Source organism: Nicotiana attenuata, chromosome 8 (assembly GCF_001879085.1).
Source record: "Nicotiana attenuata strain UT chromosome 8, NIATTr2, whole genome shotgun sequence".
Taxonomy (NCBI): Eukaryota; Viridiplantae; Streptophyta; class Magnoliopsida; order Solanales; family Solanaceae; genus Nicotiana; species Nicotiana attenuata.
The window spans coordinates 19,553,652-19,565,837 of record NC_031996.1 but is presented as its reverse complement, the minus strand read 5'-3'; the positions used below and the strand labels follow the sequence as shown (position 1 = coordinate 19,565,837).

The window sequence follows — 12,186 nt, the reverse complement described above, 5'->3', positions numbered from 1 at the left end:
ATTGAGTCCTTTGAACATCTTGGAGCATTGGCTCGAGTTATATTGTGAATTGTGAAAGTATATGAGATGATTGAATCCTTTGGAGCATTGGCTCAAGTGGTAAAGCGAGATATGAAGTAAGAATTGAATGATAGAGAAAGAGTTATTGAAATGTTCCCTTGCCGAGATTTAATTATTTAATTGTTGTGCCTTGCCAGGATTTGATTGTTTAAATATTGCTCCCTTGCCGGGATTCCTATATGTTCTTGTTTATTTTCCCTTGCCCTTGTTTGCGATTGTTGTTTGGGTGAGGATGAGTGTTAAAGCACGAAGGGTGATGCCGTGCATTGTTTGCTTTGGTGAGGAAAGAGTGTAAAGCACGAAGGGTGATGCCGTACCACACGATGTACCATTCCGTGCCCATTTTATTGATTATATGTTAGGAAAGAGAGTAAAAGCACGAAGGGTGATGTCGTGCACATTATATTATTCTAATTGCTTTGGTGAGGAAAGAGAGTAAAAGTACGAAGGGTGATATCGTGCACGTTTTCATTATATTATTGCTTGGTGAGGACGAGAGTAAAAGCACGAAGGGTGATGCCGTGCACTTGTTTGATTTCTGCTTCTTGTTGACATTGTATCTATTGTTCCTTTCCTTACTTGATACTTTTTTCGGAACTGTTATCTCCCCGCAACATGTTTCCCCCTCCCATCCGTACTTGTTTATTTCTGCTTTGTTTCCGCTGTATATTATATAATTGTACAGGTTTATGTGGTAGTCTGGTCTAGCCTCGTCACTACTTCACCGAGGTTAGGCTAGGCACTTACCAGCACATGGGGTCGGTTGTGCTGATACTACACTCTGTGCTCTTTTGAACAGATCCAGGTTCCGGAGTAGCATTTGGTCATCAGCAGTAGATTGGGAGCTATCCTTCAGTCCGATACTCCGAGGTAGCCCTGTTGGCGTTCGCAGGCCCGGCGTCTCCTCTTTCAGTTTTTACGTTCTGTTGTCATTTCTACTCGAGACAGACTATGTTCTTTTCTTTCAAACACTTATTTGTAGAAATCTTAGACGGTCCGTGAAAGTTGTGACACCAGTCCTGGGTAGAGGCATATGTGTATTTTCCTCATTATTTTGGTTTACTCAATTTAAGTCTTCCGCTAAATTATGAATTCCGCTGTTGTTTTATTATTTATCTCTTGTTAGTTTAATTGGTAAACATAGATTTAAAACAAAAGTATTATGGATTCTAAATGTGTGTCTTGCCTAGCTTCTACGAGTAGGCGCCATCACGACACCCGAGGGTGGAAAATTCGGGTCGTGACATGTTTTGAGTATGAGCTTTTCAGAGGAAAATAGAACTTTTCTGAGAATTGCTGATGAAAAATGTGTATGAAAATCTGTGTGGTCCCTCAATCAGAATGAGAGGACCTACCTATATATAGGCTGCCTAGGGGAGGGTATCTTTTAGGCATATTCCTTATCCTAGGGAATAATAGTACAGTCCTTTTAAACAGCCCTTGGTATAGCTGTCCTGCAATCCAGCACATTTTTAACAGTTGGGACAGTTGTACCCTTTTCTAGGATATTTCTGAATTTCAGCTTAAGTAGATAACCCTTTTTACCCCTTAGGTTACTACTTATTTCAGGTTCTAACTTTTTAAATTCAAATAAACACCTAAGGTTCCCTTAATTTTCAAATCAAACTAGAAAGCATCAGAAAAACCAAATTAATGCTGAAACAAAACATGCCGATTTCACTCTATCTTAAAACTAACCAATTGACCAATTGCTTATTTAATTAACCCTAAAAGACACTAAAACCAAACTGGACTGATAACAGAAACCTAATTAATCTAATTTATGCTTTCATCAATTAGACAACACATGGAAACATGAAAGAAGAAAAAGAAATCAAACAAACAGTTTATAATCCTAATTTTAGCCCTACTTAACCTAGAGCAATCAGAATTAATTACCATGCTCAGCATGCTTCACATGAAACCAATTCATAATAAACCCTAGATTAACAGGGAATCAAACCAAACTAAAAGCTAAATGAACGATGCATCCAGAACATGAATGAAACTGCTAATTACCCTACAAATTAGGTTGACTCTGAACTAAACCAAATTAACAAACCAAATGTAACTTTGAACAAATAAACCGGAATGATTCTGAAAACAAACTAATGTGCCCTAGAACAAAATTACTAACTAAACAATCCAAAGAGCAATCAATTTTTTACAAAACTAAAAATCAAGCTGTGAAGAAACTGACTCGAAAATTGAAAAAGAAAGAAGGGGAAAAGAAAGAAGAAAGAAAAGGTGAAAACGGATGACAGAAGCATACCATGGTGACTGGAAGAAACAATCGACAGAAACCCTTGAATTTCGTCTTCGCCTTGACCAACAGAGGTCTTTTCTTTCAATAGATCCGGCCTTGCATGGCTTTGACTGGATCTCCATGAAAGAAAGGACTTCTGGGAGCCTTAACTTTGGAGGAAAAAGAAGCAGGGGAGCTTTGGGGTCGATTTGGGGGAAGATTAGGGTTTTTAGGTCTGACTCTTAGATCTGAAATTCACACAATCCGGCGAGGATTCTGGACAAACTGATCGAGGATCTAAGATGAGGAGGGAAAGGGAAGTATGGGGTGTTAATATGGTGAGGTTTGGAGGATTTAGGGTTTTCAGCCGGATTTTCAATCTAAGATTCGAACAGCTTGGGCTTGATTCGAAGGAAGGGGAGTGAAGATTTGGAATGGGGAGGTGCAGGGGAGTTCGTGGTATCATTTTGGGAACGATTGGACCACCGGAACCGCCGTGAGGCGATTTTCGGTGGAGGCGGCGATGGAAAGCAAAGGCGGCTAGGGTTTCTTTTGGTTAGAGAGACTGAGTGAGAATGCGGGGTCCGATGGGGGGGTAGGTCTGGGTTAGGACAGTTATATGTATTTTGGGTAGGGAGTTGCGAGCCGTTAGATCAAGGAAATCCAACGGCTGGGATTAACGGGTGATGAAACGGGGTCGTTTGAGGTTTAGACGGGGCTGGACCGGGTATAATTGGTTTGGGCTTGAGTTTTGGACGGGTTTTTTTGGACTGGTTTGGGTCGAATTTTAGGGTCTTTGGTGAATTAGCCCAATTCCGAAAATCCCTTTTAATTCCTTTTTTTTTATTTTTTTAATTAAAAATCCTAATAATTAAAAATCCTAATTTATCTAAAATATGAAATTAAACTATTTAACAAATTATAAATATTACAAACATCACTTAATTCTAAATTGAAAGAGAAAAATCAATAAACTAAGAATTAAAAGACAAAAAATGCAAAATGAGCTATTTTTGTGATTTTCAAATTTTTATAAAACAAATAATTACTTATTAATTCTAAAAGTGTAAAAACAAATCCTAAATGCAATGTATGATATTTTTGGTATTTTTCGTGATTTAAATAAATTAAACATGCACAAAAAAATACAAATAATTAAGAAAATTCTACAGAAATTCCTAAAGTGGCAAATATTTAACAAAAACCTATTTTTCTTGGGATTTTATAGGAGCAATTTATATAGGGCAAAAATCACGTGCTCACAGATGATGCTAGAGAATCATATTTAAATTGTGTGAATTATATTTTTATATAAATTCTCTTTCAAACAGAAAACATATTAAACAAAAGGAGTATTTTAAAAAAAATATCAAATATTATATTAAAATTCTTTCAAGATTCATTACTCCTTAAGAGAAACATATAACATTTCGTATCGAATACATTACTTTTGATGTTTGAGTTGTAACGACGTTGCAACTAATTTGCATATTATGATATGTGTCATACTTTTCGTATTATTCATAGTTGAATTATAATTTATAAATATTTTAAATAGATTACTTTTTATAATTTTGTATTTTTAATGTAATTTTTATAATTATTTTTTATTTTATACTATCTTAAAATTCTTGAAATTAGTAAAATTTAAAGATCCGTGGGACTTACGCCCCATATCTCAGGGCTTACGCCTCGCCTTGTCGGAGGTAAACGCCTCGCCTCACGCCCCCTCCTCTTAAAACATTGGTTTCAGATATTTGAAGGGGAAAAATAAAACAGTTGTGATTTAACGTCGAATCACGTTTAATGTCTTTTGAAATTTTTAACATGAGCTTGCGGATTGCGGTTACTACCTCTTGTTTCACATATTTGAAAAATACAACACTCGTGATATTGTTAAACGTCGAATCATACCTTTTGACTCATTAACATGAACTTGAGGTTGCTAATAAAAGGAGTCAAAATCTGGTGTACACACACAATACAAATGATCAAATAGTGAGTGGTTAAATCATGTAATACACATTTAGCGTAGAAAAATAAACATTATAAATTGTCTTGGAACCCCTTTCTTAATTTACATACCTAATTAGAGGTAAGCAAAAAACTAGCTATCACATGAGGAGTGTGTATCTCACTTTCCCAAAAATCAAATGGAGGGGAAAGCGGTTCTAGCCGTGATAGCATTCTTAATTCTTTTTATAACAGCATCGTCTATAGCTGAGAATTTTTTCGAATGCACAAGTAATTGCCTCAACGAGATGAAAACTGCTGATTGTGTTTTGAACCCTCCAATGTGTCTTTCCACTTGTGCTGCAAAATGCACTTCATTTGCACTTTCTTCTTCCCCAAAAACTGATCACGATTGTAATGTTGGGTGTGCTTTACACCAATGCAGGAAATTCATGACCATTACTATTGAAAAAAAAGAATTTCATAACTATACAAATTGCTATTCATTACGTTTTAAAGCAGATAAAGAGAATCTTGGAAAATGCATGACTAGTTGCAGTGAGGAGCATTGCGCAACTAAGGCACCAGCTATGGAACTATAGGCTGAAGTCTGAACACTGACTTGGTGTGATATTATGTTTTTTTCTTTTCTTCTAGGTGATCTTATGTTATTTTAGTTCATTAATTTCTAGCAATGTTACTTCAACTTTGTAGTTGTGTTATTATTCTTCTATTTGCAAAAGGAACAACATGATCGGCACTTCGATTAGCCTATTAACATACTCCCTCTGTTCGCTTTTACTTGTCCAGTATATTAAAAATATATTTTTACTTTTATTTGTCCATTATAGCTTTTTTTCCTGTTTTACCTTTATAATTAACTACTCATTCCCAAATTAATTTCAAAACTTTTGGAAATACTTTCATTATTATATGCAGAATTATAAAATACATATTTCATTTATTGTTTCTTAAGGGGGAAAAAGTCCAAAGTAAATAACTAAAAGTTAACGGAGGGAGTATAATAGACCGTCCGGCAATTCCGCATGTATAATAAGAGATGTTGGTGATACTACAATTTCACCACCTCACAACATTGTAAGAAGAAAGTTAAAAAGATAAAGCTAGGCGCCATAATTAGATTATGAAATTACTTTAATTTACATTACCATACTATTTTAGATTAAGTAATTAGGTGAAAAAATTGGATTATCTTTATAACTTATTATCATTATCAAAATTACGTAACTTTTAAAACATAGTTGGTCAACTGAAAACGAAATAAGCAACATGCTCTAATATTTGCTATAAAAAAAAAATATAAAAAAAAGCAACATGCTCTAATATCATTACTCTGTTAAATCTAATTTACCAGGGTAAGTTTTTGCCATTTACTAGTACTCCATAGAGTAAATTTTTTTGTTTATTTTTCCAGCTGAATCCAGAGATAGTTATTACTATCAGCATAATCTTGAATCACAGATCAGAAGGGAATAATTCCATTTCACACATAGCATCATTCCCTCATCAAAATCTTCTCCTACTTTTATCTTCTGTTCAATCAAACCTGTTTACTTCAACAAATCCAATCTTCTTTCTCAAACCCTAAATCCATAGCAAAAATCAAGAATCTCGACAATTTCGAAGAAAATGGCAAAAACAGATGAAATTCACACCATTTCCTTATCATTCACTGATTTCCCAGAAGATGTGCAGCTCTGTATCCTCTCATTTCTCACCCCTTTAGATATCTCCAATTTCGCCTGCACTTCAAAGCGCTTCGTCTCTCTTTGCCGTGATGACCCAAGACTCTGGTTTTCCATGTGTCACCGCAAATGGGGATCCAAAACCCATATTAACAAATGGGTTAGTAACGGTAAATTCTCATATAAGCTTCTTTACAATACCCTTTTAGAGTATGAGAATCTCATTGGCTTCTGGCGCCTCAGTGGTGCTGATTCTGATACTGATTCCCCTTTAATCTTTTTTGAGTGGGGTCCATTTTATATAGCTGGTTCAAGGGTCAAACCCGCAAGAAATTGTACTTATGGAGTGATAAAGTCGCCATTTTTATGGATGGGTTTTAACTCTAAGGGTGAAGTTGTCAATTATCTCGATCCTGAAGGGAGGGTTGAGTTGTTATCTGAAAATGTGATGAATTTTGATGATTTGGGTTTTGGGGAGAGTGAATTGATTCAGGTGAATGTGAATTTCATGGGAAAAACTCATGTTGTTCTGGAAGAAAATTGTGGCAGTGCACTTGGGTATTCTGGTAATTCTCCACAGAATAGAGGAGGATTCAGGAAAGTTTCAAGCTCAGGGAACATGAGGGGAGAGGAGTATGAGGATTTATGTGGGTCCCCTGGAAGCTTGCCAGATAGGTTGATGTCCGAGATTTATCAGTATTTCGCCAACAAGACGAGTCCCGGTGGGAACGGGTCATCGAGGAGGCAGAGAAGGAAGGAGAAGGAAAGACAGGGGAAAAGGAAGTGGGAGCCTGAACATTATGTGAAAATCGTGAATTGCTCGCCTACACCAGCCAGGCCTTTACAGGGCTTGTGGAAGGTCTTGTTCTGCTTCTTTCTGTTTATATATTATGGCAAAACTTGATCTTTATCAGCAGTTCCTTTTTTTTCCCCATTAAAATTTGGCCTTTGGTTTGTTATTAATGACTTGCATAAGTATAAGTAAAGCATCAAACTTTATAGAGATAACTAGCTAGCAGGTTAAGGTGTAACCAAAGGCTGACTGAGTAAGTATAAGCAAAAGTAAGTAAAGAGGAAAACTTTGTAGTATTGACTAGGTAGAGCCTTGATTTATCATAAGATGTAATCGCTTGTGTTGGTTAACCGGGTAATATTCATGTACATATTCTAAGTGTCGAATTGATCATAAAGTACTTTTAGTCTTCAGTTAAGTGTAAGGGCATGATGTATAGGACTAATACTAGAAGTGCATTGAATATTAGCATTTGAAAGCCTAGCTGCAAACCGATAGGGTAACTGTGCTTCAAACCCCCTAAGCTTTAATAAACATAGCTCTAGATCTATAACATTATGATGCCTCTAACCATTAAGTACGTGAAGGACTGATTTCTGACTCGTTTTACCAGAAACCTTATTGTGTTTTCTGATAATGACCTGAAGGTATGGTGATTACTAGTGATATGTTTGTGGTTCTTCTGTTAACCAGTTTATTCCTTTCAGTAAGAAGCACCATTTGACCTTGTTACTAATGATGCCTTGTTACCATAAGAAATTCAAGTACCTCAGACTGAAACCTGAAGGGTAACTTCTACTTTTGAAACCCAAATGATTTGAGTAATAATTTCTCAACCAATACATATATCTGGACTTGTACATTTGAATTAAATGCTGGTTTTGCTTGAAGGTTTAAGTGTCCTACTGTCTCTACTGAGGAATTTTTCAGCTGTAGGGCTTTCTGTATCCCTTCTTGTCCTTACCCTAATGATATATAACTGTTTATTGGGCGTTAGTTTATTTATGGTGTATGCTATTACATCATCCCATCATCCTCATGGTTAACTTCCATTGAGTTATGATCAACTGCATGAATCTCAGGGGATTCAGTTTGCCAGTTTGAACATGCAGTGTACTTCCCTTTTGCTGAATGGTAACATCTGGACATGCTTAACTGCAAAAAGCCTGCTTATCTGATGTTTTGGTTTTACTTTTCACTGCAGGGATTCTGTGATGACATGACTTTGGAGTTCTTCCTTGTCTCTTATGATGATGTTGGTGGTATCGCTTGCAGAAGGGTTGTGGAATTATGTAAACCTTTCTCTGCCTATGCCCTAGTATTTTGGACTTCAAATACCACGTTCATTGAGTCGCCTTTATCTTCAGAAGAAGAAAACATATATGAGAGTCGTATACATATTCGGCCCCTTGCTGAAGCTGATGACCCATGTGAGATTCTGCCTAGTTCTGACAAAGGAGTAGTTTTGCGCATGCTTTGCATGAACTCAAGCTACGACTTGGTTATTCCTGATTTGGCAGGAAGCACTGTAAATTCTAGGCAGGCGGAGGGAAGGATTTGGCAGTATGAAAATGGGACATTTGGATATGGGTTTCTGCGAGACAATTACATTATAGACTTGAAGCATATTGCTCAAAATGGTCAGATGTTTGACACAGCAGATATTTCTAGTGATTGATCTTGCTGCATACATTAGTCAGACAAACAGAAGTGCAGAAGGAAATTTCCTATTTATATTCTTTGTACATATTAGTTGGTTCTTGATGCCGGCAAGATTCTGGCTTTGTTGTAACATTTCGCGACAATAAAAAATTGATTTCAATGTAAACTAGGTATTTTCAAGCTTCCTTTTCTTTGAATGGATAGAACTCTTTTCCTACTCTTCATAATTTCCCTTTTGAACTCTTTCAGTTTCATTTTCGCATGTCAAGGGTGTAAAGATGCTTAGCTGATTACTTCATCTATCATATTGAAGCTTTGACATACTCATTCATCAGCATTTAAAGTTTTTATCGCACGTGTGGCATTTTACATCTTTATTCCCTTCCCCACAGTGCTGATTGTAATTTGTGGTTAGCTACTGGCAACCTCTGTCCCATGACTCTCACCAAATATTCATATATCTCTTAAGGACTTTCTGAATTGAATGGCTGGTGAGTTTTCTAATTCTTCACAAAACTTGTGTTTTTGTTTCTATATCTGAAGTTTTGTTTTAGCCTCTTGTTCCAATTTTTTGCCTTTTCTTTTACCAAACAGTTTTGCTTTTCTCCACCTGTCAAGTCTCCAGAGTGCTAATGGTGTAATGTATAGCTATCCATCAAATTATCAGGTAGGGGAAAGGATGAAAGGTGGATGACGGAATGATTCTACAAGCAGGGTGCAAAATACAACGTAAATGGAGAAACTTGGTATGGTTGTTGAAATTTTTTATTTATTTTTTATTTTTTTAGTTTATTTTTCAGTTAATAACTATTTGTTCTGTTTTACTAGCAGGTAGACCATTCTAGCCTTGATATACTGGCGATGGAGAAGTGACAGCTTTAATAGTTTCTGCAAGGCCTTGGGTTGAATTATTAGTGTCTATGCTGTTGAGGTAGTCTCTTCTTGCCCTGATAATGGGAAACTTAATACAAAGAATTCCATCTCTAGTTTGGGGTTGGGAAGAATGCTATGCAACATCAAAACCGTGTTATATTCAATCTCATTCAACATTCACACGATACAAGTGAAGCATAAGAAACAAAGGTCAATCTACACACAGAAGTAGACAATATATAGTTCAGCATCAAAGTAATGGAAGCAGATGAGAGAAAACATTGGCTGCGGAAGGAAGACATGATTGCGGAAAGCTGAGGAGTAAGCGACTTGGTTGGCTGTTTATGACTCTGCTGTAACTTGTGTTGTTGTCGCGGAATTCAGCTCATGGTCACCCTCAAGCTTGCTCAAGTTGCCTTTCTCCTTGATAAGTTGAATATGGTGATGTTTACAGTAGAGGCGCCCCTCATGTGCGATATAGTTAGAAGGGCTAATTACACAACCCCCATGGCTACATTTGAAGCAGATCTTGTGGTATGGCGTACCATTAACTGATACCTATTCCCACAATCATTAATATGTGTTGCACAACATTAGCATAAAAAACAGTGCTAAACTGTGAACTTTTGGTTTATGTAACAAAAAGATTGCTAATTGCTGATGTTACCTTTTCTGTTGGGTAGACAGTTTTCTTGCAGCCAAAACATTTCTCTCTTGTTCCACCAAACATGCTTGTCACTTTAGCTACCTGTGGTTTCTGTTTCAAAGATTGAAATAGCATTTACTAAGGGAAGTGTAATATTCTGTGTCAGTTACTTGTGGTTACTGTTTCAAAAAATCAACTTGATCATTCATTGTCAATTACCTCACTGTCAATGGGTTTCTGTGGTTTCACAATTTTTGGTGTACCTGTAATATTTTGAATAGTCAATAAAATTTCTGTTTTGCAAATGTTATTTGTAATTATCCATGCTATCCTCTACCTTCAAAGCTTTTATCCAAACTGCCAGTTTGTTTGAAGAGCTGATCAAAGTGTGGTCTACAGTATAGAACTCCCTCAAAGGAATTGTAGTTGCCAAGCTGCCAATTGAAGAACACTAATTAGTATCTAAGCTCCAATGCATTGAACAATGTACAGTTGCATCTCCAGAGTGGATATGACACATAAGTTGGTATTATTGAATTAAAAAACTCAAATCTACTTCATTCGACTCTGAACAAGTCACACAAACCTATCCTGAGACCATTTTACATGGTTATATCATATTACTATTTGCATGAGATAATCCTGATGATTGCTGAATTTTGCAATCTAAGTTGAAAATGAACAACCTTTGTATAGATAGGAAAGAGAGGAAGAAAACTACTTTAAGCTGAACAAAAAATTCTTATGCCAGGTAGATGAAACTCTGTAAAATGGCTATGGGATTGCCATGACAGACAAAATAGAATCTATAAGTAAGAATTACATGAGAAAACTGTAGTGTTTTTCTGTTCCAAGCTTGGAAAAGATTTTAATAGGGCAGTCCGGTGCACCAAGCTCCTGCTATCCGCGGGGTTCCGAAAAAGGCCGGACCACAAGGGTCAGTTGTATACAGCCTTACCCTGCATTTCTGCAAGAGGTTGTTTCCACGGCTCAAACCCGTGACCTCCTGGTCATATGGCGGCAACTTTACCGGTTACGCCAAGACTCCCGTTCTTGAAAAAGATTTTAATGGAAAGGAAAATATATTAGGAATTCTACCTTGAGAGTGCCCTTGCAGTGATGGCATCTGAAACAAGCTTTGTGATAAATTCTGTTATCTGCAGTTAATTTGTCAACCAGATAAACAGTTTTGTCACATGCCATGCACTTCTGTGTGGTTCCTGCAAATGCCATGGCTATATATGAGCAAGCTTTACAGAAAACAAAAATAGTCTTCCCCTTTCTTTCTTGGTTTTCTGCAGCAAGAGAACACTTGGTTTTGGGTTTTGGAGAAAGACACCTAGAGAGAATGATGTTAAGATAAGGATGAGAAGCCAGAGAGAATATGATGATGAGGCTGAGAACAGCAATTTAACTAATTAGAGAAACAGACATTTTATCATTTGGCCCCCAGTATACAGCACCTAACAACTCTGCAGACTTTTTCCTTTTCTTTTTCTCCAATATTTTTATCATTTTTTAGAGCTTCTTATCTCTAATTATACCTTCTTTTTGAAACTACAGGAAGGAAGAAAGTTGAGGTTAAAAGAAAAAAGAATTAACCTAAATAGCCGTCTATCTAATCTCTTAAATTGAAAATAGCCGGTGTATGTATAATATATATATAATTTAATCAATATATAATATCTATGTATACCGGCTAGAAAAAAATAAATATTAAATCTGACCAGCCAAATCCACTATTTGTTTTTTCTAGCCGGTATACTTAAATTATATATTGATTATATGTTATACAAATAGCTGGCCAGATTCACTATTTATTTTTACTAGCCGGTATATACAGAATATATATACACATATTATACATGAATTATACATATATAGTATACATACGCCGCCTATTTTTAGTTTAAGAAGTTAGACGGGCGATTGTTTCGTATAATTTAGAAATATATTTATCTTAGTAAAAACCTTCATTGATAAATGCAAATCATCGGTTATGAAAAAAATCAGTAAAAATAAATGAATGAAAGAAGTGATTGTTCCTTGCATAGACATCAAAGTTCACATGGTTGTTGGAGCCCAGTTTGGTAGAATGAGACCTTTTTTAGTTGCCACATGAATCATCATAATACACTCTCATGAAGTGTGAATCTGCTGTCATTGCAATTATGCACTGTTATATTACCAAGTCTTGTCATTTTATTTTATTTTTTGAATTATTTGGTGGACCATATTCTTATCAACA

General features: G+C 36.0%; 2 protein-coding genes across 2 annotated transcripts; one reads left to right on the top strand and one right to left on the bottom strand.

Moving 5' to 3' along the window:
* LOC109231026 (F-box protein At3g12350) lies at window positions 5,687-8,641 on the top strand. Its single transcript, XM_019396550.1, has 2 exons — window positions 5,687-6,823; window positions 7,962-8,641. The coding sequence occupies exons 1-2, from the start codon at window positions 5,909-5,911 to the stop codon at window positions 8,433-8,435; spliced, it is 1,389 nt and encodes a 462-aa protein (XP_019252095.1). The 5' UTR covers window positions 5,687-5,908; the 3' UTR covers window positions 8,436-8,641.
* LOC109231027 (LIM domain-containing protein WLIM1-like) lies at window positions 9,431-11,355 on the bottom strand. The gene is made up of 5 exons (XM_019396552.1): window positions 11,037-11,355; window positions 10,276-10,372; window positions 10,158-10,201; window positions 9,960-10,049; window positions 9,431-9,850 (listed from the first exon to the last, which is right to left on the bottom strand). The coding sequence occupies exons 1-5, from the start codon at window positions 11,169-11,171 to the stop codon at window positions 9,635-9,637; spliced, it is 582 nt and encodes a 193-aa protein (XP_019252097.1). The 5' UTR covers window positions 11,172-11,355; the 3' UTR covers window positions 9,431-9,634.